Source organism: Geotrypetes seraphini, chromosome 11, assembly GCF_902459505.1.
Source record: "Geotrypetes seraphini chromosome 11, aGeoSer1.1, whole genome shotgun sequence".
Lineage (NCBI taxonomy): Eukaryota > Metazoa > Chordata > Amphibia > Gymnophiona > Dermophiidae > Geotrypetes > Geotrypetes seraphini.
In genome coordinates, this window is record NC_047094.1 from 118,235,965 (window position 1) to 118,261,615 (window position 25,651).

The window sequence follows — 25,651 nt, forward strand, 5'->3', positions numbered from 1 at the left end:
TTTGTTTGGGGGTGTTTTAATACCATAATCGAAAGTGTAAATTTCATTAACTTAAAAAAAATTGCTTTTCCCTGTGGTGCAGAATATTTTGCAAGTAGGTCCGCATCTGGACTTGTAGCATATCTTGACTTTAGAGTATCCTTCTGCTTGAGTCTTGCTAGTGTGCCGAGAGCGTTGTCCTTATTCCAATCTTTAGAATATGATTGATACATTTTAAAAGTCAATTACAACACTGATACAGTAAAGAGCGTTCTGGTTACTGCTTTGTAAGCTGGAAGGATCTTTGTCCTTTTAGATTCCTTCTGCAGAAAATGAAAAAGAAACTGAAACTGAAACTAGCAGCAATACAATACAATACAATCTTTATTTATATACTACCAATACCACATGGATGTTCACAGCAGTTTACATAAAAATAAATGAGCTAATACAATGTTATAAACTGGTTAGCATATACATATATCTTTTTAAGTACAAATTCTTCAAACAAATAGGTCTTTAGCTCTTTTTTGAAACTTAAAGTTAATCTGTTTATTGATCATAATAAACCAAGAAACACGGTGGAATGACGATGTTCCTGAAATGGACTTTACTGAAAATTTAAAAGTTCCACAAGTCAATGTAAGCAATCCACCTAGAAATAAAATGATCCACGTAAAAACCTTGAGGACCTAATCCGCCGAGAGCATGGGACCCAACACTGTCCATGCTTCGACAAGACAGTCTTCTTCAGGGGTCCCTGATAGTCCTAAAGTAGTAGATACATAGAAAAAAACAATCCAAAAAAGTACAAATGCGTGTTCTCAGTGGAGTTCCACGCATTTGTACTTTTGAATTGTTTTGTCCACGTATCTACTACCTTAGGACTATCAGGGACCCCTGAAGAAGACTATCTTGTCGAAACATGGACCCATGTGTGGGTCCCATGCTCTCAGGGGATTAGGTCCTCAAGGTTTTTATGTGGATTGCATACAATGACTTGTGGAACTTTTAAATTTTCAATAAAGTCCATTTCAGGAACATCGTCACTCCAGTGTTTCTTGGTTTCTTCTGAATTTTCTTCTCTGTGGATATCTCAGGGTCAATTTTTTTGTTTTTATGGATCATTATAGGCAGAGTTTTCCATAGTTTGGCTGCTTGGTAAGCCCAGGTTGAATTGAAAATTCTGGTATATTTTATCTTTTTAATTTCAGGAAAGCAGAAGGTATGGTGTTGCCTTAAATTCAAAGCTGATTTGTTAGAGAACCTAAAACGTTGTGGAATGTAATCTGGTGTGTCGCCAAAGCGTGTTTTGAACAATAAGCAATAGAATTTATGAAGGATCCTAGCTTCCACCGGTAGCCAGTGCAACCCCAGAAGACAAGGTGTGATCCTATCATTCTTTTTCAGTTTGAAAATTAGTCTTCTAGCTGTGTTTTGAAGGGTTTGAAGTGTTTTTAGTATTGATTTGGGACAGCCTAAGAAAGTCACATTGCAATTGTCCAATAAAGATAGAAACATATAACACAATGATATCTCAGGGCAGAATCTTTCCTGATACCATGTGATGAGAGCATCTGGGTGTCCAGATTCCATTATAGAATACTAGCATGCCATTGACCTGGCATGTGGTAAGGGGGTATGTTATAATGTCTTTATATCACTCCATGGTGTGACCACACCTTAAATACTGGATGCAATTCTGACCTAGTAGAGCATCACACAGGTGTCAAGTAACCTGGTGAACCCAGGCCCATAAGCTACTCTAACCACTACACTTATGGTGGAAAGAGTGAGCCCACCAAAACCCTACTCTGTTGCCATAAAGGTGCCACCTGCAGCCATGAGGGCTTTTGGGGTGGTAGACAGGTGGATCTAGTAGGTTTGGGGAAGTTTTGGAGGGATTGCCATAAATTATAAGGGATATATGGTGAGATGTACTTCTGGTATCCTTTGTGTGAAGTTCACAGTAGTGCCCTCTAAGGGGCGCTGTTGGCATGTCTGTGTGGCCAGTCCATCACAATGATGGCCACTCCCACATCCAACTGGTCTGGATTTGGACATTGTCAACTTGGACATTTCTGTGGTCAGAACTGGGGTATAGAGTTAGGTATCCTAAGGGTTGGATGTCCTGTTGGCCTAGCGGGAAACGTCCAAATCGGACTTAGAAGTTCTTTTCAAAAATGGTCCTCCATGTGGGTATTTCTAATTGGGAAATCTAGCCACATAAATGAGCAGGTATAAATGTGTTTCAGTTCTTTTTCTAGGTAATTTTCCAAGTAAAAGCGCATGTACATGCTTTTGTTATGAGAATTCAGCAAAGTCCATGGAATGAAAGGTACATATATAGTACCCTCCCAACCTACTCCAAACAAACCTGTTTCTTTCATCTCTTTTCCATGTACCCAAAAGAGCATCCTATCTACTAGACTCTGCCCTTTACCTCCTGCCTCAGATGCCTGACTTACTCAAGCCAGCCCCTTCCTTTCACCTCACCTTGTTGCTGCTACCGGCTGCCCAAAGATATTACAGTGGCTGGCCCACTGAAAAGGTAGGTGGGGGAGTCGGGAGCTAGAGAAGTTGTGAGGGGAAGCAGCATCGGAGGTTGGAAGAGGGAGGGGGGGCTGGAGAAACAGCATAGAGGGAGAGAGGGAGGGCTGGAGAAGCATTATGGAAAGGAGAGAGTGCTGGAGGAAAGAGCTTGGAGTAGGGTAGTGCTGGACAGGAGAGTAGGGACAGAAACAGCAGGAAAGGAGGTTGGAAGGAGAGACGGGGGGTACCCACTGAGAGAGAAAGAAAGAAGCACCCACAGAAGAGGGGATTTAGAGGGAGAGAGAGAGAGAGAAGTACTTGTGGAGTAGCAGAGTTGGGGGAAGGGAGAGAGAGAAGCGCTAAAAGGGTACAGAAGATGGGAAAGGGGACAAGGAGATGGGTGGTGTGGGTTGGGCTGTGGGTGGGGTATAGGCAGGGTCATGAATCCTCTTTTTTGTCTTCACACATATGGTAACCCTACACCTGACCCTGCCCTCTCCCCGCCCCCCTTACCCTCTCACCTGGCTATCTAAACATAGAAACATAGAAGATGACGGCAGAAAAGGGCTACAGCCCATCAAGTCTGCCCACTCTGCTTACCCACCCCCTGTCTATGCCCTAATGACCCAATTTTCTTATCTTGACCCTCGTAGGGATCCCACATGGGTATCCCATTTATTCTTAAAGTCTGGCACATTCTGTTCTTTGCATCTCTTCTCCAATAACTTTAAGTGCTCTCCATCCACCAGAACCTGCCTTCTCCCCCCTTTCCTGCCATCTCATTTGCATGTCTCCATACACTTACCTTTCCTTATGGGAGGCACACATTTCTGTGTACAGTTCTCTGAGCAGCATTTCAAGTTATCTTTGCAGTCTTCGTCTCTGGAGCACTCGGGTTTTGGAGACTCTTTCAGCTTAAGACATGACTCTGAAGGAACGCGACATAAACCAGGTTTTTCTGAAATACAGAAAGAATAATTATTGAATTGGTGCTGTAGGAAGTTATCTGTAAGGCAGATTCTTATTAGGGAAATAATAAGGGCCTTTTATCGGGGAGTTTTCTTGAAACTCCACCAATGGGGCTTAGGCCACAGTCAGTATTTAACCCATATATTTTGAGATACACTCACTCTCTCTACCAGAAGCTTCCCTTTTAAAATCAGCCTCTAGAGTAGACTCATGGATACGTAACTGATTCATAAAACATGACTAGAGCAAACTCACCAAGAAAGTGTTTATTATTGCCCTCCTCCCTCCCCCCCCCCGTGTCAAAATAAAGCAATTTGGAAAGTGAGCAAACCTCATTCCTCTCCAAATCAAATATTTTAAAATGTCCTTGCCCATGCTCTTTTCTTTAATTTGTCCAGTTGGGGGATCTTATATTAGCCTTTTGCTGCTCTTCCTGTGCTATTTTTTTCTCTTCCATATTTTGGTGTGCTCTCTTTGTGTACCTCTGTGATCAAATAGAGGGTTTGTGGCCTAACTAGTAGTGGAGGAGTAGAGGAGTCTAGGAAATACTGCTCAGTGAAATCTAATGAAGCCATGACCACGTTCTTAAGTAGCAACATTCCAGAGCTGAGATTGTGATGTCATAATGCCTCATTCCACCAATGCCTAAGAGCCATCTTCATCAGTGATGTCACAATGGCTTGATTATTCCTATACAGGCAGTCCCCGGGTTAAGAATGAGTTACGATTTTAAAGCTCTTCTTAAGTCGGATTTGTATGTAACTCAGAACTTGTAGATTTTAAGATTCTTGCTGCTCCCAGCTGACAAAAGGGTCAACTGTCCCTACCACTGTTCCCTCTAAGGTGCAGCATGCACAACCACACACTGTTCTTAACGTGGTCATGCGTCATTCCTGAATCTGCTGCAGAAGTGGAGGAGCCTAGGCCACTGGAAATACTGCTCAGTGAAATCAAATGAAGCCACAACCACGTTCTTAAGTACGAGTCGCACTTAAGTTGGGCGTCTGTAACTCGGGGATTACCTGTACAGTTGTTTTCAAAAGTCATCTAAAGCTTTTCATTAGTTTCTGCGGTTTATCTCCTGCTCCAGCGGGTGCATGAACGCACTCACCATGGCCCTATTTGCTGCACCAGCAATATCATCCTCTGCCATTTTTACTCCTAGTTCCTAAGTTACAGGTGAGCACCTTTTCATCTTGCGTGATGTGTGACCAGTCTGCATTCTTCTTTTTTCCTTTAAACATAGACATAGAAATAGACGGCAGATAAGGGCCACGGCCCATCTAGTCTGCCCACCCCAAAGACCCTCCCCTACCTTTCTTTGTGAATAGATCCCACGTGTCTGTCCCATTTGGCCTTAAAATCAGGCATGCTACTGGCCTCAATAACCTGAAGTGGAAGACTATTCCAGCGATCAACCACCCTTTCAGTGAAAAAGAATTTCCTGGTGTCCCCATGCAGTTTTCCGCCCCTAATTTTCCACGGAGGCCCCCTTGTTGCCGCTGGACCCTTGAGGAAGAAGATATCTTCTTCCATCTCGATGCGGCCCGTGAGATACTTGAATGTCTCGATCATGTCACCCCTCTCTCTGCGCTCCTCGAGCGAGTATAGCTGCAATTTATCCAGCCTTTCTTCGTACGGGAGATCCTTGAGTCCCGAGACCATCCGGGTGGTCATTCTCTGGACCGATTCCAGTCTCAGCTTTCTACTGTACTTCTTCTGGAGCATTGCCTTGCTGAGATTTGGTACAGATTTTATACAAGGGGTTTACTTTATGAAGGCGCCCGTCTAGACTTGAGAGTGGACAATGTATTGGCCCCGCTCAGTTCCACCCAGCCATGTCCTGTTCTGCCCCCCCCCCCTTGAGCTCAGAGCCGAGTTTGGAGGACTTCCGAGCATGTGCGGATGTGATGGCATACAACAACAATAATAAATACCATTCAACAAGACACTGCCATATGTTGACATGAACACAGCTGTGGGACACCGATATGCCAAGGTTATGAAACCTTACCAAACTCTTTATACAGTGATGCCAACTGTGCTCGGTGCTCGGTGACAAATTCCTGAGCGTGAGGTCATCGCGTTGCCCTCCTGCCCGATAGCGATTATGAGGGAGGCTGTCCGGATCCCTGGACCTGTCCTCAAAAGGAGGACAGGTCTGGGGAAATCCAGATGTCTAGTAACCCTACACAGAACTGTCGTTATAAAACGCTAGTGTTAAGTTTTCAGTTTCACACCTAACTGTGGGCGTGAGCGGTCACGCTATCTGGAACCTAACAGACAGAAAAAGAAGTAAAATTTGCCTTATGCTGTCTCGGTAGTCTTTAATGCTCAGCCAAAGGGCCACATGTGGCTCCTAAAACCCTTCAATGTGGCCCCCAATGCTCTCCAAGTCCTGTAAATGTGTTAATTTCAACCTTGACACTTGATAAGAGTAAATGCAAACAATCTCTTTTGTGTGTTCAGTGGCATAGAAAGGGGGAGGGGCGGTCCGCCACAGGCATCGTCTTGGTGGGGGCACTGGCACCCATCCTCCTCTCCATCCCCCTGCTCCTACCTGACCCCTCCCTCCCTGCCGCGTGCGTGCGCCCCTTCCTGCATACCTCTTTAACTTTCCCAGCGTTAGCAGTATTGCGAACTTCCTGCCTGCGTCGTCTTTCTCTGACATCACTTCTGGGTCCCATGCCCAGGAAGTAGCATCAGAGGGAGAGCAGACTTGGGCAGCAAGTTCGTAATGCTGATCGCGCTGGGAAAATTTAAAAAGCATGGGGGAAGGGAAGGGGGCGAGCCAGGTGTCTCATTGCCACTGCTGAGAATCTATAATAAAGTGAGTTTTCCAAAATATATCCATGAAATGTTGTAGAACTGATATTACAAAGTCCAGGGCGTTACTTGTAGAGACCCCCAAGAGTGCTGGTCGACAAGTCGATGAAGCCATCTGCGCAATGCGCAACGGCGGCGAAAAGGGCGAACAGGATGCTAGGAATGATTAAGAAGGGGATCATGAACAGATCGGAGAAGGTTATCATGCCGCTGTACCGGGCCATGGTGCGCCCTCACCTGGAGTACTCCATCCAGCACTGGTCACCGTACTTGAAGAAGGACACGGTACTACTCGAAAGGGTCCAGAGAAGAGCGACTAAAATGGTTAAGGGGCTGGAAGAGTTGCCATACAGCAAGAGATTAGAGAAGCTGGGCCTCTTCTCCCTCGAACAGAGGAGATTGAGAGGGGACATGATTGAAACATTCAAGGTACTGAAGGGAATAGACTTGGTGAGTGAGAAAGGATAGATTATTCACTCTCCAAGGTAGGGAGAACGAGAGGGCACTCTAAAATTGAAAGGGGATAGATTCCGTATGAATGTAAGGAAGTTCTTCTTCAACCAGAGAGTGGTAGAAAACTGGAACGCTCTTCCGGAGGCTGTTATAGGGCAAACACCCTCCAGGGATTCAAGACAAAGTTAGACAAGTTCCTGCTGAACCAGAACGTACGCAGGTAAGGCTAGTCTCAGTTAGGGCACTGGTCTTTGACCTGGGGGCCGCCGATTGAGCGGACTGTTGGGCGCGATGGACCACTGGTCTGACCCAGCAGCAGCAATTCTTATGTTCTTATCGTAAACTGTGCCTCCTGAGATTTCAGGTGTGCTGCGACACACTGGCGAGCAGAGTCATCCATTCCGGCTGACTGCCTACAGGATGTGCCTCTCGCGGCGAAAGACAAGTCCTGTAGGAAGTCAGCCGGCGTGGATGACTCTTCTATTGGCCGGCATCTCGCCTTCTCTTCCCGCACATCCTGGATCCCTCCACCAAACCAGATGGGCCTTCGCGCACTTCCGGGTGCCTTCCGGCCGGGGCACTGGATTTAATGTGCCGCAGGCTGGAAAGTTAACTAACAGGTCAAGACGGTTTACAAAGTTAGCAGTATGTGTAAACTTGAAATCTTTTAGTGGCCCTCAGAATTTTCTCGCTTTCACACTGCAGCCCTTTACATGAGAAAGGTTAGCAACCAATGTGTTATATTATGTTTATGTTTTATTAAAACTTGTTCATCCAACGTGCCGGAACCTGAAAAAATCTTCACAGGAGATCAAGCAGAAAAATTAACATCAATGGAGGTAAGCCTTGAAGACGTACTTAAGCAGATAGATAGATTAAAAAGTGACAAATCTCCGGGCCCGGATGGAATCCACCCTAGGGTTTTGAAGGAACTAAAGGAGGAAATAGCGGAACTACTACAGCAGGTTTGTAAGCTATCCCTGAAAACAGGCGTGATCCCGGAGGATTGGAGGATAGCTAATGTTACGCCCATCTTTAAAAAAGGATCGAGAGGTGACCCGGAGAACTACAGACTGGCAAGTATGACCTCGGTTCCGGGGAAGATGGCGGAAGCACTGATAAAAGACAGCATCGATGAACATCTAGATAGAAACAAACTGATGAAAACAAGCCAGCACAGCTTCTGCAAGGTAAGATCGTGCCTAACAAACTTATTGCACTTCTTCGAAGGAATTAACAAACAAATGGACAAAGGGGACCCCATAGACATCGTATACTTGGATTTCCAAAAGGCCTTTGACAAGGTACCCCATGAACGCCTACTACGGAAACTGAAGAACCATGGGGTGTAAGGAGACGTTCATAGATGGATCAAAAATTGGTTGGCGAGTAGGAAGCAAAGGGTAGGAGTAAAAGAGGAGGAGGGTCACGAGTGGTGTTCCACAGGGGTTGGTACTTAGACCGCTGCTGTTCAATAAATTTATAAATGATCTAGAAACATGGACGAAGTGCGAAGTAATAAAATTCGCAGACGACACCAAACTATTTAGTGGAGTTGGGACTAAAGAGGATTGCGAGGAATTACAAAAGGACCTGAACAAGCTAGAAAAGTGGGTGAAGAGATGGCAGATGAAGTTTAATGTAGAGAAATGTAAAGTCTTGCATGTAGGGAACAGAAACCCGAAGTACATCTATATGATGGAAGGGCTGGTAATGGGTGAAAGTACCCAAGAAAAGGACTTGGGGGTAATAGTGGACAAGACAATGAAGCCGTCGGCACAGTGCGCAGCGGCCTCTAAGAAGGCGAATAGAATGCTAGGTATTATTAAGAAAGGTATTACAACCAGAATGAAAGAGGTCTTCTTGCCATTGTATTGGACGATGGTGCGCCTGCATCTGGAGTACTGAGTCCAAAATTGGTCACCGTACCTTAAGAAGGATATGGCGATACTTAAGAGGGAAATAAGAATAGTAACATATAAAGGAACAAAGTCAACTTCAAACGTCTTTTAGCATGAAATGGTGCTCAGATTCCAAGATGGAAGGTTAAAGAACTCAATAGGGACGAAAGCCCTCAAGAGACTTAAATGGTATCGATCATTGCACCGGGATGTAAAAGATGTTTTGAAGTGCTGTTAAATTGATTTATAAAGTTCAAATGTCCATAAAGTACAAAAATAGTCCAAAACTTTAAACGACTACTTGTAATTAAAGCTTGAATGAAGTGAACAACTTAGCTGAAATATAAGGAATGCATAGGAATAACTGGGTCCTGACGCGTTTCGCCTCAATGGCTTCTTCAGAGAACCCACTTGCAATCTTATATATACTGCTTATTCTCAAATTAAATCTGTTGATTCTGTAATTTTTCAGTTTCCTGTGAAACAGAATCAACAGATTTAATTTGAGAATAAGCAGTATATATAAGATTGCAAGTGGGTTCTCTGAAGAAGCCATTGAGGCGAAACGCGTCAGGACCCAGTTACTCCTATGCATTCCTTATATTTCAGCTAAGTTGTTCACTTCATTCAAGCTTTAATTACAAGTAGTCGTTTAAAGTTTTGGACTATTTTTGTACTTTATGGACATTTGAACTTTATAAATCAATTTAACAGCACTTCAAAACATCTTTTACATCCCGGTGCAATGATCGATACCATTTAAGTCTCTTGAGGGCTTTCGTCCCTATTGAGTTCTTTAACCTTCCATCTTGGAATCTGAGTACCATTTCATGCTAAAAGACGTTTGAAGTTGACTTTGTTCCTTTATATGTTACTATTCTTGTTATGGCCCTTTAGGAACATCTTTTTTTGAATTATACCCAGTTGTTTATATTGGGATACTTAAGAGGGTTCAGAAAAGAGCGACATGAATGATAAAAGGTATGGAAAACCTTTCATGTTGAAAGATTAGAGAAACTGGGCTCTTTTCCCTGGAAAAGCGGAGACGCAGAGAGGCCATGATAGAGACTTACAAGATCATGAAGGGCATAGAGAAAGTGGAGAGGGACAGATTCTTCGAACTTTTGAAAAGTACAAGAACGAGAGGGCATTCGGAAAAATTGAGAGGGGACAGATTCAGAACCAATGCTAGGAAGTTCTTCTTCTCCCAGAGGGTGGTAGATGCTTGGAATGCACTTCCAGAGGGTGTGATTGGATGAATTCCTGAAAAAAAAAAGGGATAGAAGGGTATAGATAGAGGATCATTGTACAGGTCCTGGACCTGATGGGCCGCCACGTGAGCGGACTGCTGGGCGTGATGGACCTCTGGTCTGACCCAGCAGAGGCACTGCTTATGTTCTTATGACAGGTCCAAGCGATTTACAATGATATCACAAAATAGAAAAGAACTCTAAGTATTAAAATAGGGCAGACCTATCTAAAACAAACATGAAAAACATACTCTTACCTACAGTCTCAAACAATCAAATGCTCTTGTATCCATGCAATTTTAGAGGATTCTAACCATCCAACCATTTCTTCTAATATATATGAATAATTTCTGAAACATTTAGATCTGCTCCAAATGCCTCTTGAAAGTAGAAAGCTTTAATACTGCAGCTAAGCTTATTTTCAGTAAGAGTAATTTCGATCAAGCAACCCCTCTGCTCAAGGAATTACATTAGTCAAAAAATGAAGAAAGAGGCAGGAAAACTCAAAATTATAACAAAAATTGAGTGACTAAAAGAAATTTGGCAAAAGCAATAGAATAGTCACCCTGTATGTCTAAACGACAAATAATCGTAAAGAAACACCTTAAGCTGTCATTGAAACTTATGCTCAGAGACATGAAGGCGAAAATTCCGCCTCACCACCCAATCATCGCATTGTTCAATACAGTGTCAAAACGATGGTATTGGTCACTCTACAATTGAACAATGCCAAAGTGGCTAATAACTTTGTCATCGTATACAGAAGGTATTCAAAGAAGTAAAACTTTAACTTCAGAAAGTCGCTGGTTCCAACGTGCCTCGTTTCGGTACTGCATCAGGGAACCGATATATTTCTACTACACCCCTTCAGAGAGGGTGATGAAGACTCGTCTGTCATCAAAAGATCAATGCTAACCACAAACATTTCTCAACAGATCCTTGAACTGTAGAGTGACCAATGCCATCGTTTTGACACTGTATTGAACAATGCGATGATTGGGTGGTGAGGCGGAATTTTCGCCTTCATGTCTCTGAGCATAAGTTTCAAGAACAGCTTACGGCGTATGATGTCATCAGCGACACAGCACAGGGAAGGCCCCAGCGGGAGAAGGCCGCAAAGCAGCCTGTTTAGAGTGCTGCCGATGCTGCTGTTTGGAGGGAGGTATGACGGTCTCGCAGTGGGAGGGTCGGCATGGTTCTGCTGCAAGGGAGGGAGGAAGGTGAGGGATAGAAAGATGCTGTGCAAGGGTTCTGATGCACAGGAGGATGGGAGGGATAGATAGAAGCTGCAGAGGGAAGGCACAAGGGGATGGGTGAGAGGGGAGGAAAGATGCTGCACATGTGGGGAAGAGAAAGGAAAGAGGATGAATTGGGGTGGAGGAGAGGAAGGGAGAGATGATCATTGTACATGGATAAGACCTAACCTGAAAATAAGCCCTAGTGCATTTTTTGGACCCAAAATTAATATGACAGTGTCTTATTTTCGGGGAAACACGGTACAAAAAATCTGGTTGATGTTGATTAAGTGATTTAAAGCTGTGGTTCCCAACCCTGTCCTGGAGGGTTTTTTGGATAGCCCTGATTAATATGCATGAGAGAGATTTGCATATAATGGAGGTGGCAGGCATGCAGATCTGCCCCGTGCATATTCCTGAAAACCCAACTGGCTGGTGGTCCTCCAGGACAGGGTTGGGAACCACTGCTTTAAAGGTCAGTAGCAAAGGGGAAGGGGTAAAACGCAGACCTCACGAACCTTACGGACCTCGCGAATCTAAAACGTCACATCCTTAAAAATCCGAGATCCGTGCATTGACAAGTCCGCCTTCACTTTCCCTGCAGCTCAGCTCAGGCCCCCGGCTCCCTCGCGGACCTCACGGATCTGAACTGCACATCACATCCTTAAAAATCCGAGGTCCGCGCCACTTTTGAGGTCCGTGCCACTTTTAGTCTCTGGCTCTGACAGAGCTCTATGACAATTTAACTCTGATGGATCCTAATGCTTTTCCCTTCCTATGTTAGGATCCGTCAGAGTTAAATTGTCATAGAGCTCTGTCAGAGCCAGAGACTAAAAGTGGCACGGACCTTAAAAGTGGCGCGGACCTCGGATTTTTAAGGATGTGACGTGCAGTTCAGATCCACGAGGGAGCCGGGGGCCTGAGCTGAGCTGCAGGGAAAGCGAAGGCGGACTTGTCAATGCACGGACCTCGGATTTTTAAGGACGTGCAGTTTTAGATCTGCGAGGTCCGTAAGATCCGTGAGGTCTGCGTTTTACCCCTTCCCGTAGCAAAGTTTTAAATTGAGTTCAATTACAAAAAACTGGCAACCAGTGAAATTGCAAGTAGAATGGAGTTACTTTTTTTTTTATAGCCCTACAACTTAATGGCAATATTTTACTTTTCAAAATACCCATGTTAACGATGTTACAGTAATCTATTATCATGCAGGGAACTTTACATTATACAGGTACCTGATACTGGGGCTTGACAAATTCTCCCACACATTTCGAGACAGCACTTGAAATTGTCACGGCATCCGCTGTCATTCGTGCAGGTGCTAGGACCTGCTCGAATACAAAGAACTGGTTCACTACGGCAGAATCCCGGTTTAGCTGCAAAAAAAAAAACAGAACCCCCCCCCAAGTATAAACAAGTCTGCTGGCAAAAGAGTAATATATTTTGTATTGCAAATGGTTCAACTTGTGTATTGTGCTGTTCCTGATTGTTATGCCTAAGGGACTGCGTCAGAAGCAGGTAGCCTGGTAGAACCATCAGGGAAAGAAAGTGGCAGAGCAGAAAACTCAGTTAAAACACAGAGTGCACCATCAGACAGATTAACTCTGCAGGAATGAAGCTGCAACATGGTTTAAAAAAAAAAAAAAATTATTCAAACATTCAGAGCAACAGGAGACAACAGGGTTACAGTTCTAAAGGTTTATGGCAAAGACAAAGAGAGGTGCACAGCAAGGGTGGAAGACCAGACCAGAATCAACTTCATCCCCTTCAGGATCTGGGCATAGCCTCAGCATCATTAGCCCTGGCAGCTACCTCCTACTCCTGCTCCTGCATCCATTCCATTCCGGTATCCGCAACCTTAGCACCAGAGCCTGGTCAGCCTGTTCCTGCTACGGCTCCCATTTGAGCTTTTCCAACCTCTGGGTCTGCTATTATACAGGTTTCTAAATCACTCCAGGGTGGGGGTTACCAGATTTTTCTTTTGGAAAATCCGGACCACCCCTAGGCCCGCCCCCCAGGCACGCCCAGTTCCACCCATTCTTGTGCTGTCACGCCTTAGTTCTGCCCCTCCCCCGCCCTCTTCTCCGCCACCCGCCCACCTGCTCCTCCCCCGCACCTCACGCTGCCGTGCACGCCGTCCTCCCTTCCCCCATACTTCTATAACGTTCCCGGCGTGAAGGGCCTCACCAACTTGCTGCCCGCATCGGTGTTGGCTCTCCCTCTGACATCACTTCCTAGGCATATTTTTCGAAAATGTGACCTAGGCTGTTTTTTTACTTTGGACAACTTGCGACTTAGACAAAAACGGACTTAGACGTTCCTTTCGATTATGCCCCTCCGCATATTGTAAACCGCTTGGATCGGTATCGGCGGCACTCTAAACAGGCTGCTTTGCGGCCTTCTCCCACTGGGGCCTTCCCTGTGCCGCGTCGCTGATGACATCATCAGTAACGCGGCAGAGGGTAGGATCCTGCAGAAGAAGGCCGCATATGAAGTTCTTAATAAACATAAACATACCTTATGCTGTATGTTTTCCTATCCTATAACTATCGTATTGCTTCCCATTTTCTCCTCCATGTTCCTCTTTGTTTTCCCACATTGGAAATCTTTGTTTTATGAACTTGTTTTGTATTTTATATATTCATATTGTTTTAACTTGTATTTTATCTATACAGTGTTCCCCTGCGAATTTGTGGTTCGCGAATCGTGGACTCGCTCATTCGCGGTCTGCTCTGACCGCCTCTTCCTGTAGTAAAGTCAAAGCAGCTCCTGACGGGTGTAGCCCGACTTTACTACAGGAAGAGGCGGTTGGAGCAGACCGCGAGTGATTTTCTTCACCCGCTCCAGCTGCCCTCTCCTGCCTTTTGACAGGCAAAAAAAAAAAACCAAAAAAAAAAACGCATTTGCGGTTTTTTGAAATTCGCGGGAGTTCCTGGAATGGAATCCCCACGAATTTCGGGGGAGAACTGTATTTGTACTTCGCCTAGAAATACATGGATAGGCGATTATATCAAATTTGAATAAAACTTGAAAACCTGGTCTTAAAAGCAGTTTATCAGGTATAATGAACTTGTAAACCTACTTTGGACTGTTTTCATACATTGCTTTTGACATCCCACAGAACAGCACTTTTCATCTTTGGAGCAGTTGGTACAGTTTACAATGCAGGTAGTGACTATACCAGGAAGAACAACTTGAGGACAAAATCCAGGTGTCTCTGTAATAGGACATACAATATATTATAATACAAAATGTCTTATATTCTGCTAAACACCCATTGAGTTTCTAAACAGATCCCAGATCTAAGAAAACCAGGCAATCCCTGGGAGCCAACAAATTAGCCCGCAAAACGTACACAGTCTAATGAAATCTTCAAAAATTGTCTGAAAAGTAAAGTCTTTAAAGTTTCCTAAAAAGGGAATAGTCTTTCTACCATCAAGTGGTTTACCATCAGGTCCTCCAGCATTTTTCCCTGTCTGTCCTGAGGGGCTCACACGCTATCTAGTATGCCTGAGGCAATGGCGGAGTAAGGCCCAAATTCTGTAACCGGCGCCTACAGTTAGGCACCTATTTCGGAGGCCCCCAACCAGATCGGCGCTTATCTAAATTGAACGACAAGCTCAATTAAGCTTTCTTAATCAGCACGGACTGACACCTAGGCGCCCTATCAAGAAAAGCGCGATTCTGTAACAAGGCGCCTCTAAACATTTAGGCGGCCTTCCAAAAAAAAAAAAAAAAAAATAGGCGCTATGCACGTTAGGCGTGGGCGTGGCTTCGTGCTAGGAGCCCTGTTGCAGAATCGCTGCTCTTAAGCCGTGCTTAAGCGCTCACGTGGGCGCCTCCGTTTTCGTTGTGCCTAGAGCTGGCCTTATTTCTTGGGCGCCTCCAAAATAGGGGCCGCTCGGCGTGATTCATTAAACAGCGCCCAGTTTTACTTGAATCGCGCTGAACGGTGCCTAACCTTTGGGCGCTTCATATAGAATTTGCCCCTAAGTGACTTGCCAGGGTCAAAAGGGGCAGTGTGGGTGGGATTAAACCCACCACCTCAGGGTGCTGAGGCTACAGATGTAACCACTACACTCTCCTCCAGATCATTTTGTCTCTCCCTAATATAAACAGCAGTAGGTAGGCTCTGATTAAAAGGACATATTACTTTTTATTAACGACGACAATTTGGTTATCTTATATCTCAGTTTCCTTATGTTAAATGCTTTATCGTGTCATGCTAAATGTTCTAAAATGTTTTATTAGTTTTATACATTCTGTTAGGTAGGCGTCTGTTTTTTATTTGCACCTCTGTTGTCGTCAAAGATCGACACTCAACTCAGCTTATAAAGTGGTAGCGGAAGTATCGCATGGCTGCTACACGGAGTCTCGGCAGCCATTTTGAAAATGTCTTAGCAGTGAGTCCAGTGGTGTAAGCGGGACAAGAAAGACTGGGGATCTTTCCTGTCCCTGAAGAGGCCACTAGACCACCGGGACTTTTAAAGTAGGTCAGGGGAGGGCCAGCCTGTCCCCATTACAGCGGGATGACAGGCCTGTCACCAATATCGCAGAATGGTCCACCAAACCGCAGTAATACCAGGTAATTCCATGACACGATCCTCATTCCCACAGGGTCACCGCAGTGACGGTTACCATGTCACCCTCTAACTCTTTCGTGCATATTCTTTGTGGATATCCTAAAAACCTGGCCTGCTTGTGGACCTCAAGGACTGGAATTGAGCAGCACTGCTGTATGGTCTGGTCCTGTTCCATAAAGGCATTTGCATCCACAGCAAAGTGGCAGGCGACAGTGAGCAGTGAGTGAAGGGCTGTGAGCACGGCATGAGCAGTGGAGATACACAGAGCTTAGGGTTATCAGACGTCGAGATTTCACTGGACACGTCCTCCTTTTGAGGACATGTCCGGGGGTCCAGACAGCTTTTCAAAACCCGGCACCCGGGGCTAGGGCAGGACTGGGGCGGGGATGGGTAGAACTAGATGGGCCTGGGAGCAGGTCTAGGGTTCCTGATTTTCCAAACGGAAAATCTGGTAACCCTAACTGAGCTTCAGGCAGTGGTCAAAGGGTCATGGGTTTCATATACTGCCTTTCTGTTGTACAACCAAAGCGGTTTATGTAAATTGCATATGGGCGCTCTCTCTGGGCTCGCAGTCTACGTTTTTGGTGCCTGGGCCAATGGAAGGTTAAGTGACTTGCTCAGAATCAGGGGGGATTGAACCCAGCTCCCTCGGTTCTCAGGCCACTGTCTTAACATTAGGCCTTGCGCCTCCAGAAGTAAGAAGAAACCGATCAGGACGTGACTTGCAACTCTTATCTGATTAGGGATATCAGACGTCTGGATTTCCCCGGGCATGTCCTTCTTTTGAGGGTGTCAGGTCAAAAGCGCGCCGGGACAAAGGTGCGCCCAGACAATTGAGCGCAGCACGCGCCGCTCTAAATTACTGTTTTTAGCGCTCCGACGGGGGTGTGTGGGGGGGAAACCCCCCCAATTTACTTAATAGACATCGCGCCGTGTTGTGGGGGCATTGTGGGTGGTGTGGGGGGGTTGTAAACCCCCACATTTTACTGAAAACTTCACTTTTTCCCTGTTTTTAGGGAAAAAGTTCAGTTTACAGTAAAATGTGGAGGGTTACAACCCCCCCAAACCCCCCATAACGCCGGCGCGATGTCTATTAAGTAAACTGGGGGGTTCCCCAACAAAACCCCCCGTCAGAGCCCCTAAAAACTGTAATTTAGAGCGGTGCGGCGGCGCGCGCTTTTGTCTTTCGCGCCGTTGTCTATGAACCAATTGTGGGTCATGGTGTGAGACAAGCAGAAGAAAAGGGCTATGAGTTTCAGCTAGGGTTACCGGATTTCCGGGAACACCCGGGGCGTGTCCTCTTGTCAGATGCCTGGACGGACTTTCCAAAACCTGTCTGGGTTTTTGAATAAAGCCCCAAACCCCGGCCGTGTCTGGAGGGCCTCCGAGCAGGCGTGGATGATGTCACACGCATCTGCGCAGGCTCGGAGACCCTCCAGACGTGGCCCAGAGGTCAGGGAAGAAGAGGAAAAGCTTAGTGGGGGCATGTTTGGGAGCGGGGCTGGGGTGTAACGGCCGCGTGTCGTTAAATAACCTAGGTAACCCTAGTTTCAACATAATGGGAAGACAGGTACATAGGGAAATGGATCATAACAGCCAGCCAGCCAATTTTGTGTTGTCAGGTTGCACTGTGCTGTCATTCCAGCCCACAGGTCCGCATGCCAGTTTTATCACCATGGTTACTTTAGTATAATCTGGACCCCCTAGACTGTTCCCTCTAAGCTGAGCAGGTGTCCTCCAGCTGCATTGCTACCACTAGGGGGTGGAATATTTTCAGTCGCTAAGGACAGGTATGTTCCCTGGAGTCCTGCAGAACTTGCCTGTCCCTCACAATTGAAAAATGTGACAGTAAAACAGCACCCTCTATTGGTGAGACTGTGGGTGGAGGACTCCTGCTCAGCTTAGAGGGAACAGGGCCCTAGACCCGCCCCCAGTTCCACCCGACACCCCGCCCCTTAACACCCCAATCCCACCCTAGCCTCGCGTGGATGCCCTCCTGCCTGACGCGAATTCGAGGAAGGTTTTCAAAACCCGGACAAAGTGTCGGGTTTTGAAAAGTCGTCTGGATCCCCAGACATGTCCTCGAAAAGGAGACCACGTCTGGTGAAATCCGGCTGTCTGGCAACCCTACACAGAGCATACATGCATAGAAACTCCACGGCAAACGCAACACTTACATACGCCACTCACTTTTACATACGTACTGATTCCAGGCACTAAAACAGTGAATAAACATCAGAATATAAGTGTCTCTATAATGTAGGTATCATACCTCCACGTGGTGGTACGCAGTTCCGTCCATTTTCCGTAATGCAGCACTTTAATGACGCGGCACATTCACTGTCAGATGTGCAATAGTCGTCGCACTTTACTTTTTTCCGTGGATCGTGTGGTGGGCAAACGCCATGTTTTTCTAACAGAAACAAAAAAAAAATGATGGCATGTGAAAATGTCACACTCCCAATAAGCAAAAAACAGGGAACTGTGGAACTGATGATCGTGATGAAATCTTTATTTGGACGAGGTGCAGATTAATACCAAAATAAAACACAGTAAAAGATTTGTGGCATAGACCCGACACGGGCCGTGTTTCGGTCATAAAAGACCTTCTTCCGGGGTCAGGTGCAGCGTGGCCGATCAAAGCGATGCCTGCTAATCAATGAATAATAAGGTCATTGGGTACATTACGGGCCCCCACCTAGCTGCTTCAACTTGTAAAATTTTAAGAGTGAGTATGATATGAGGATTAGAAAGAAAACAGAAATATTTCTGTCATCAAAATAATGTGAGGGATGGCAGGAAACAGTCTATGCCGCTGGGAATCGTGCTCAGTGAAATGAAATGAAGCCGCAACTGCGTTCTTAAGTATGAGTCGTACCTAAGTCGGGCGTCTGTAACTCGGGGATTGCCTGTACATACTTTGACTGATAAGAGAAATAGTTCTGCTAAAACAATTTTCTTAAATCCCTAGGGATCCTTTTATCAAGCTGCATGTAATACCGCGTGTTAAACCGCCTGCATTGAGCAGGCATTAATTTTTTTGCCGGCCGCAGGGTTAGCGCGTGATAAAATGTCCAAAGCGCTAACCCTGCTAGCGCGGCTTGATAAAAGGACCCCCTAGTGTCCCTTGTGACTGTGCTTTTGTTTCCATTCCCAGTGAGCACACAAATTACACACAGATCGTCTGTTTGGGCTGATGAACTGTCTTTCTAAAGCTGAGAGCTGCATTTTAAGAATGCCTTTTCGGTCTATAGGAGTTACAAAAGAAGAGAGCTAGACTGCTGGGACAAAAATAGAAGAGAATTTTAAAATAAAAATTACCTGCACGAGGTGGTTTGCAAAACCTAAGATTTCCATCTTGGCAGCATTTATCCTTTCCTGTGCAATCTGAATCCTTGTCACAGAAAGTATCTTGAAATTGAGACGGGCTTCTGCATCGTGGCGCTGGACAAGTTCCAGGTTTGTCTAGAAAAGAACAGAGATACAAAGCAGTGATGATTTGGCATCAATTCCTGTACGGTACGATCCCTGAACTCTTCAAAGGTAAGATGTCTAATTACCAACCGAAAAGATCATTGCGCTCTGAAAATTCAGCGCTGTTAGAGGCGAATGTCTACCCAAGACATGTAGAAACCAGCGCAATGGCCTTTTGTTGTGCAGGAGTAAAATTGTGGAACAGATAAAGGAAATGTGGCAATAGAGCTGCATTTAAGAAACTGCTCAAAACACAATTGTTTGTAAAAGCCTTTTTTTTAGGCATTGATTTTTCTGATTGCTGATTTTCTGAGGTTCTGATTATTCATGCTTATTTGTTTTTACATTATCTTAAAACTTACGTATGTAAGATATTGTAAACCAGGGGTAGGGGACTCTGGTCCTCGAGAGCCGTATTCCAGTCGGGTTTTCAGGATTTCCCCAATGAATATGCATTGAAAGCAGTGCATACAAATAGATCTCATGCATATTCATTGAGGAAATCCTGAAAACCCGACTGGAATGCAGCTCTCGAGGACCGGAGATCCCTACCCCTGTTGTAAACCGCTTAGGCTATAGACCAGGGGTAGGGAACTCCAGTCCTTGAGAGCCGTATTCAAGTCGGGTGTTCAGGATTTCCCCAATGAATATGCATGAGATCTATTTGCATGCACTGCTTTCAATGCATATTCATTGGGGAAATCCTGAAAACCCGACTGGAATACGGCTCTCGAGGACCGGAGTTCCCTACCCTTGCTATAGACCAGGGGTGTCCAATGTCGGTCCTCGAGGGCCGCAATCCAGTCGGGTTTTCAGGATTTCCCCAATGAATATGCATTGAAAGCAGTGCATACAAATAGATCTCATGCATATTCATTGGGGAAATCCTGAAAACCCGACTGGATTGCGGCCCTCAAGGACCGACATTGGACACCCCTGCTATAGACGGTATAGAAAAATTTTTAAATAAATAAATAAACACGATAGCACTCATTAATAATTCCATAAAAATCTACCACCAGCCAAAACAAATCTGACAACTCCCCCCTTCCCTTTTTTTTTTTACATAACCGCGCAAGCAAGTATCAGAGCAGCGCATAGCATATAGCGTGCCAGCCAGTACTATAAATCGCTTTTGCGGTTTTGAAAAAGGGGGAGGAGGGGAAATGATTTAAACCAGTGGTCTCAAACTCGCAGCCCAGGGGCCACATGTGGCCCGCCAGGTACTCTTTTGAAGCCCTCAGTATGTTTATCATAATCACAAAAGTAAAATAAAACAGTTTCTTGATCATCTGTCTCTTTAGCTATAAATGACAATATTATTATTAAGACTTAGCCAAAAGGAAAGATTTATAAACTATAAAGAGCTTTACCTCATGCAAAATTGTCATTTCTGTAATAAGACATTAACTATTTTTTTTCTGAGGCCCTCCAAGTACCTACAAATCCAAAATGTGGCCCTGCCAAGGGTTTGAGTTGGAGACCACTGATTTAAACCATTTCTTTCCATTTTGGAACCCATAAATGCGGCTCCTCTAGGCATGAAAGTAGGGAGGGCAGCCCAATATGTTTGTGTTTTATTCTGCTTTTTATTTTTTTCAAATTCGGGATCACATGTCATCAAGTGCGCACTCTTCACAAAGATACAATGGAGGGAATTCTATACACGGCGTCCACATTTGGACACGGAAAAAAATTCAGCACTAATCGCAATGCTATAAAAAGCATACGCCTTATATAAAATAACGCTTAGCAGGGATTTCATGCCTAACTTATGGACACTGGATTTATGCCTGTGGGATTCATGTGGGCGGGGCCTTAGGCACATGGGCAGGGTTGGCCCCATGTGCCTAAGGCCCCGCTCACAGAAAGGGCCTAAAGCAACTGGGCCAATTCTGGTTGACCCAGGCACCTAAAGCTCCTCCTATGGGCGGGGCCTTAGGCATCTGGTCCAATCAGGCCCTAAGGCCCACCATAAATGGAGGGGGGTGTCAAGGGTGAGAGGGGGTGTCGGGGGTGAGGGTGGTGGTCGCGGGGTCGCGGGGTTTGGGGAGGTGCGATCGGGGGTTGGGGGGCCGATCGGGGTCTCGGGGGGCTTCGGAGGGGTTGCACTGTGGGCAGGAGGGCCTGGGATCCCTCCTGCCCATATTTTAGGGGGATGGGGGGTGGGGAGTCGCATCTCAGCAGTAGGGGTTTGGCTCCCTCCTGCTGGTATTGGTTCGGGGGTGGAGGGGTCATGTCTCAGCAGGAGGGGTTGAGCTCCCTCTTGCCAGTATTGGTTCGGGAGTGGGGTATCACGTCTTGGCAAGAGGGGTTGGGCTCCCTCCTGCCGGTATTTGTTTGGGGGTGGGGGGGGGATCGCAATCACGGCAGGAGAGAATGGTCATCTCTCCCGCTATGATCACGATCACCCCTCCCCCATGAACTGCCACAAACTGCGGCAGGAGAGATTGGGCATCTCTCCTGCCGCGGGTCATGGCAGTTCGGGGGTGGAGGGAGGTGTGGATTCTGTAACCGGTGTTACAGAATCCAGCTTTTAGGCGAAGGACTGGCCCCTCCTTCGCCTAAAAGGTCTTGTTTTGGGCGTTTGGGACTTAGGCTATTTTTTGGTTGATAAAGTGTTGTAAGTTTATACATAGTGGTGATCTGGGTGTTTTTAACACGCTGAACATAGAGGTTGGCCATTCTCAAAAAAAACCTCATTTTGGACTTTTTTTTTGAGAATGGACATTTTCCCTGCTGCTACTTTCAATGTTTAGGACCTTAGGCCAAAAGGGGACTTAGATTTTTTTTTTTTAAATTATGCCCCTCTATGGTAGGGTTGTCCAGAAAAACCTAAAGTTTGAACTGAAGTTTTTCACATGAATTTAATTGTGCTTGATCAGAAAAAAAAATTTTAAGTCCCTCCTGGGGTTGTAGAAAGCCACTGACTACATAAAGCTCTGTTTTTCTTTCAATTTGCTATTATTTTCGCTTAATGGGGAGCATTTCTTGATATTATAGCTAAAAACCTTTACGTTTTCTCTCTCAGCAATGATACATTGATAAAAAGACATTTTATGCCAAAAATCTAGCAGCATTTTATTAAATGAACCTTCAATATGTCTGCACTTTATTGTGGAAAATAAATGAAATTTAATATACTTCGTTAATAGCTAAACTTTGGTGTAGACCTCTACCAATGGCGTTCCAAACACTCAAACATTCAATGTCTTACAACTGGTTGGGCCTCCGCGTGAGCAGATCACCGGACTTGATGGACCTAAGGTCTGATCCGGAGATGGCAGTTCTTATGTTCATGAAATAGTCCAGGATAAAGCCTGCGATGCTGTTCGACTCCTTGAAACAAGGCCTCAAGCTGCACTGGGTCTGTGGTGATGCCAGTGGCAAAGTCAGTTATCAGTTTAGCACCTCTCTTGGCTTTATCCTGATTATCTCAAGAAGACATCGAATGCTTGAATGTTTGGAACGCCATTGGTAGATGACTACACCAAAATGTACATGTATAGCTGTTAGCGAAGTCTGTTAAATTTTTGTTATTTTCCACAATAAAGTGCAAATATTGAAGGTTCATTTATCCCCCCTTTTACAAAACCCGTGATAACGGTTTCTAGCGCCGGCCGGCATGCTGAATGCTCCACACTGCTCCCGACACTCATAAGAACTCTATTAGCACCAGGAGGAGCAAGAGCATTCAACGCGCTGGCCAACGCTAAAAAACGCTATCGCGGTTTTGTAAATGGGAGGGGGGGGTGGCGGTTAATAAAATACTCCTAGATTTTTTTGCACAAAATGTCTTTTTATCAGTGTATTTGTGAAAACATAGCTGAAATAAAAAATTTGCTCCATTAAGCAAAAATAACAGCATATTTTAAGAAAAACAGGATAGCTTTGAGCGACCCCAGGATGGGATTAAAAAATGTTTTAAAAAAAATTTTTCTGATCAAGCATAATCGAATTCATGGGAAAAACTTCAATTTGCACTGTTTTTCCAACTTTAGATTTTTCTGGACAGCTCTAACGCTATGGGAGTCAGTCACTGTACCTTAATAGAATAGTGTACAGCCAGTCGCTTGTGCAAATTTTCATGAAGAGATTCACCCAGAGCAGTTTACAATACACTCAATAGTAATCAGGTACTCTTAAATATTTTCCCTAACTATCCCAACAGCTCACAATAAAACTGTGGAACCTGGGCAACGGAGGGTTAGGTGACTTGCCCAGAGTCACAAGGAACAGGCTGGGATGTTGAGGCGGCAGCTCTAACTGCTAGACCGTCCCTCCTCATCTTGGAAGCTTGCCCAAAGTTGGGTACCATATTTAGAATCTAAGGTATGTGTAAAGAGGCCACACTCATTTCCTGATAGTGTGCAAATGCACGAACCATCATATCATGTATGCCCAACACGATCGAGACAGGGTGTGCCAAACACGCATTTCTGCTCTTTAAGTCTGCGCGTTGTTATTGACGAATGCCAATTTGTCAGAAATGACGGCTCATCTCTATATGAAAGAGGCACCCGGAGCTCGGAGCTCTGCACCGAAGTAAGGCGGGCTCCCTGTACTCACCTCTGACTTTCTCAACAGATGCAGACTGCAGCTGTGCCCAGAGAGTGAGGAGGACCACAGATAGGTAGATGCCACTTGCTGCCTTCATGGTGCCTTCAGGATTCGTATCTGAATCTCCAGAGCTACCCTTGGCCGGAATTTAAATTCCTGCCTCATTGGGAGTGGAAGAGCAGGGGGCGGGGCCATGCGACTTGTCTCCTCCTCACTCGCTCTTTCATAACCTGCTCACATGAGTCACCTGCCCTGGGCAAGATAGGACAAGGAAGTGCTGATTACCAAAGAGTTGTGAAACACCTTTCCATGATGAAGTTTAATAAGTTCCAGGTGTGGTTTGTGATTTGGGAGTCACACGAGGTATGCGATGATTTTCTTGGCAAACCAGTAAAGAGTGCCATTTTTACCAGCACACAAGATCCTTGCAAGATCCCCATCATTTCTGACACGCTCCATCTTCTGAAAACACTGTAAGTAGGATGAGGTCAGGAAGAATTAATTTGCTAGTAATCTCTCAGCAGCACTGGGCTGGGGTTGAAATGATGAATCCCTGTGCCCTACAGCTTGCCAGCAGGCTGTGCCTCTTTTACTTTTGGGCACACTGTGAACCCCATAGAGCCTGGGAATCCAGGGCAGTTGTTCTGGTTGTACCAACCAAAACCAATACTGCTGCAGTATTTCCATTAGAAAATGATACGGTGACAAAATTCAATACCGTTCCTGTCCCAATCTCATGTCATTCTTTAGTGTCTATCTCAACCTCAGTCCTTCTACACCAGCATCCTTCAATGCAAGGCTTGAGGGTCAGTGGCTGGGCCCATTCATACTCTGATTCTTATGTGAGACAAGTATAGGATAATGAAGCCATTGTGACATCACTGATGTGATTGGTTCTTAGGCATTGGTGGAATGAGGCATTATGACATCACAATCTCAGCTCTGGAATTTTGCTACTCTTTGGGTTTCTGCCAGGTACTTGTGACCTGGGTTGGCCACTGTTGGAAACAGGATCCTGTGCTTGGTGGACCTTCAGTCTGGCAACACTTATGGTCTTATTTTCTAACCATCTGGTGTTATTCTTTAGTTTGGGTGCCTCTACAGAAGCTAATTTATCATAACACCTTTACAGAAACTCATGTATTGTAGCACCTTTGCAGAGGCTCATGTAGACCGCTCTGAATTGACTCCCCAGTCATTACTAGCGGTATAGAAGCTCTCAATAAACATAACCATAATCATATAATAGGAACAAAATTAAGACATCTTGGGTGCATGAAGTATGCGTCAAGGTTGTTAAAGTGATTTCACCGTATGCTCACTGCTCACTGTTAATACAAGCTCATTGGGTACCTGTCGGACATAGGGTCACTTACAAAATTATTCTGTTAACCTTTAAAACGCTCACCTCTGAAAGGCCAGAATTCCTATATACGTATCTCATTCCTTATACTCCTTCGAGATCATTAAGATCCACCTCACAGCATCTACTATCTATACCACCCTTAAATCATATTGGATTTCAAATATTTTTATTGAAATTTTATCAGAAAAAATGCAATAAAGAAAGAAAGGCTGTTAGGTCATTATTCAGAAGGGTTGATCTGGTTAGCAGGTCCTGTGATCCTGGAAAGTGTCCTTTGGGTGAGGGCCCACATGCATCCTCTAAGGAGGGGTCTTCTATAGGGAAGAGTGTGGCGCAGTGGTTAAAGCTACAGCCTCAACACCCTGGGGTTGTGGGTTCAAACCCACGCTGCTCCTTGTGACCCTGGACAAGTTACTTAATCCCCCCCATTGCCCCAGGTAGATTGTGAGCCCGCTGGGACACACAGGGGAAAATGCTTGAGTACCTGAATAATTTCATTTAAATATCCAAAAAATCAAGAAAAGGA

The 25,651-nt window shown here is 45.2% G+C and overlaps 1 protein-coding gene across 1 annotated transcript; it reads right to left on the reverse strand.

Annotated features, from left to right (window-relative positions):
* Nucleotides 1-255: 255 nt before the first annotated feature.
* Nucleotides 256-23,912, reverse strand: WFDC3 (WAP four-disulfide core domain 3). The gene is made up of 7 exons (XM_033914489.1): nucleotides 23,769-23,912; nucleotides 19,047-19,190; nucleotides 17,998-18,138; nucleotides 14,225-14,359; nucleotides 12,378-12,518; nucleotides 3,317-3,469; nucleotides 256-302 (listed from the first exon to the last, which is right to left on the reverse strand). Exons 1-7 carry the CDS (start codon nucleotides 23,854-23,856, stop codon nucleotides 292-294), a joined length of 813 nt encoding a protein of 270 aa, XP_033770380.1. The 5' UTR covers nucleotides 23,857-23,912; the 3' UTR covers nucleotides 256-291.
* Between the last annotated feature and the right edge of the window lie 1,739 nt (nucleotides 23,913-25,651).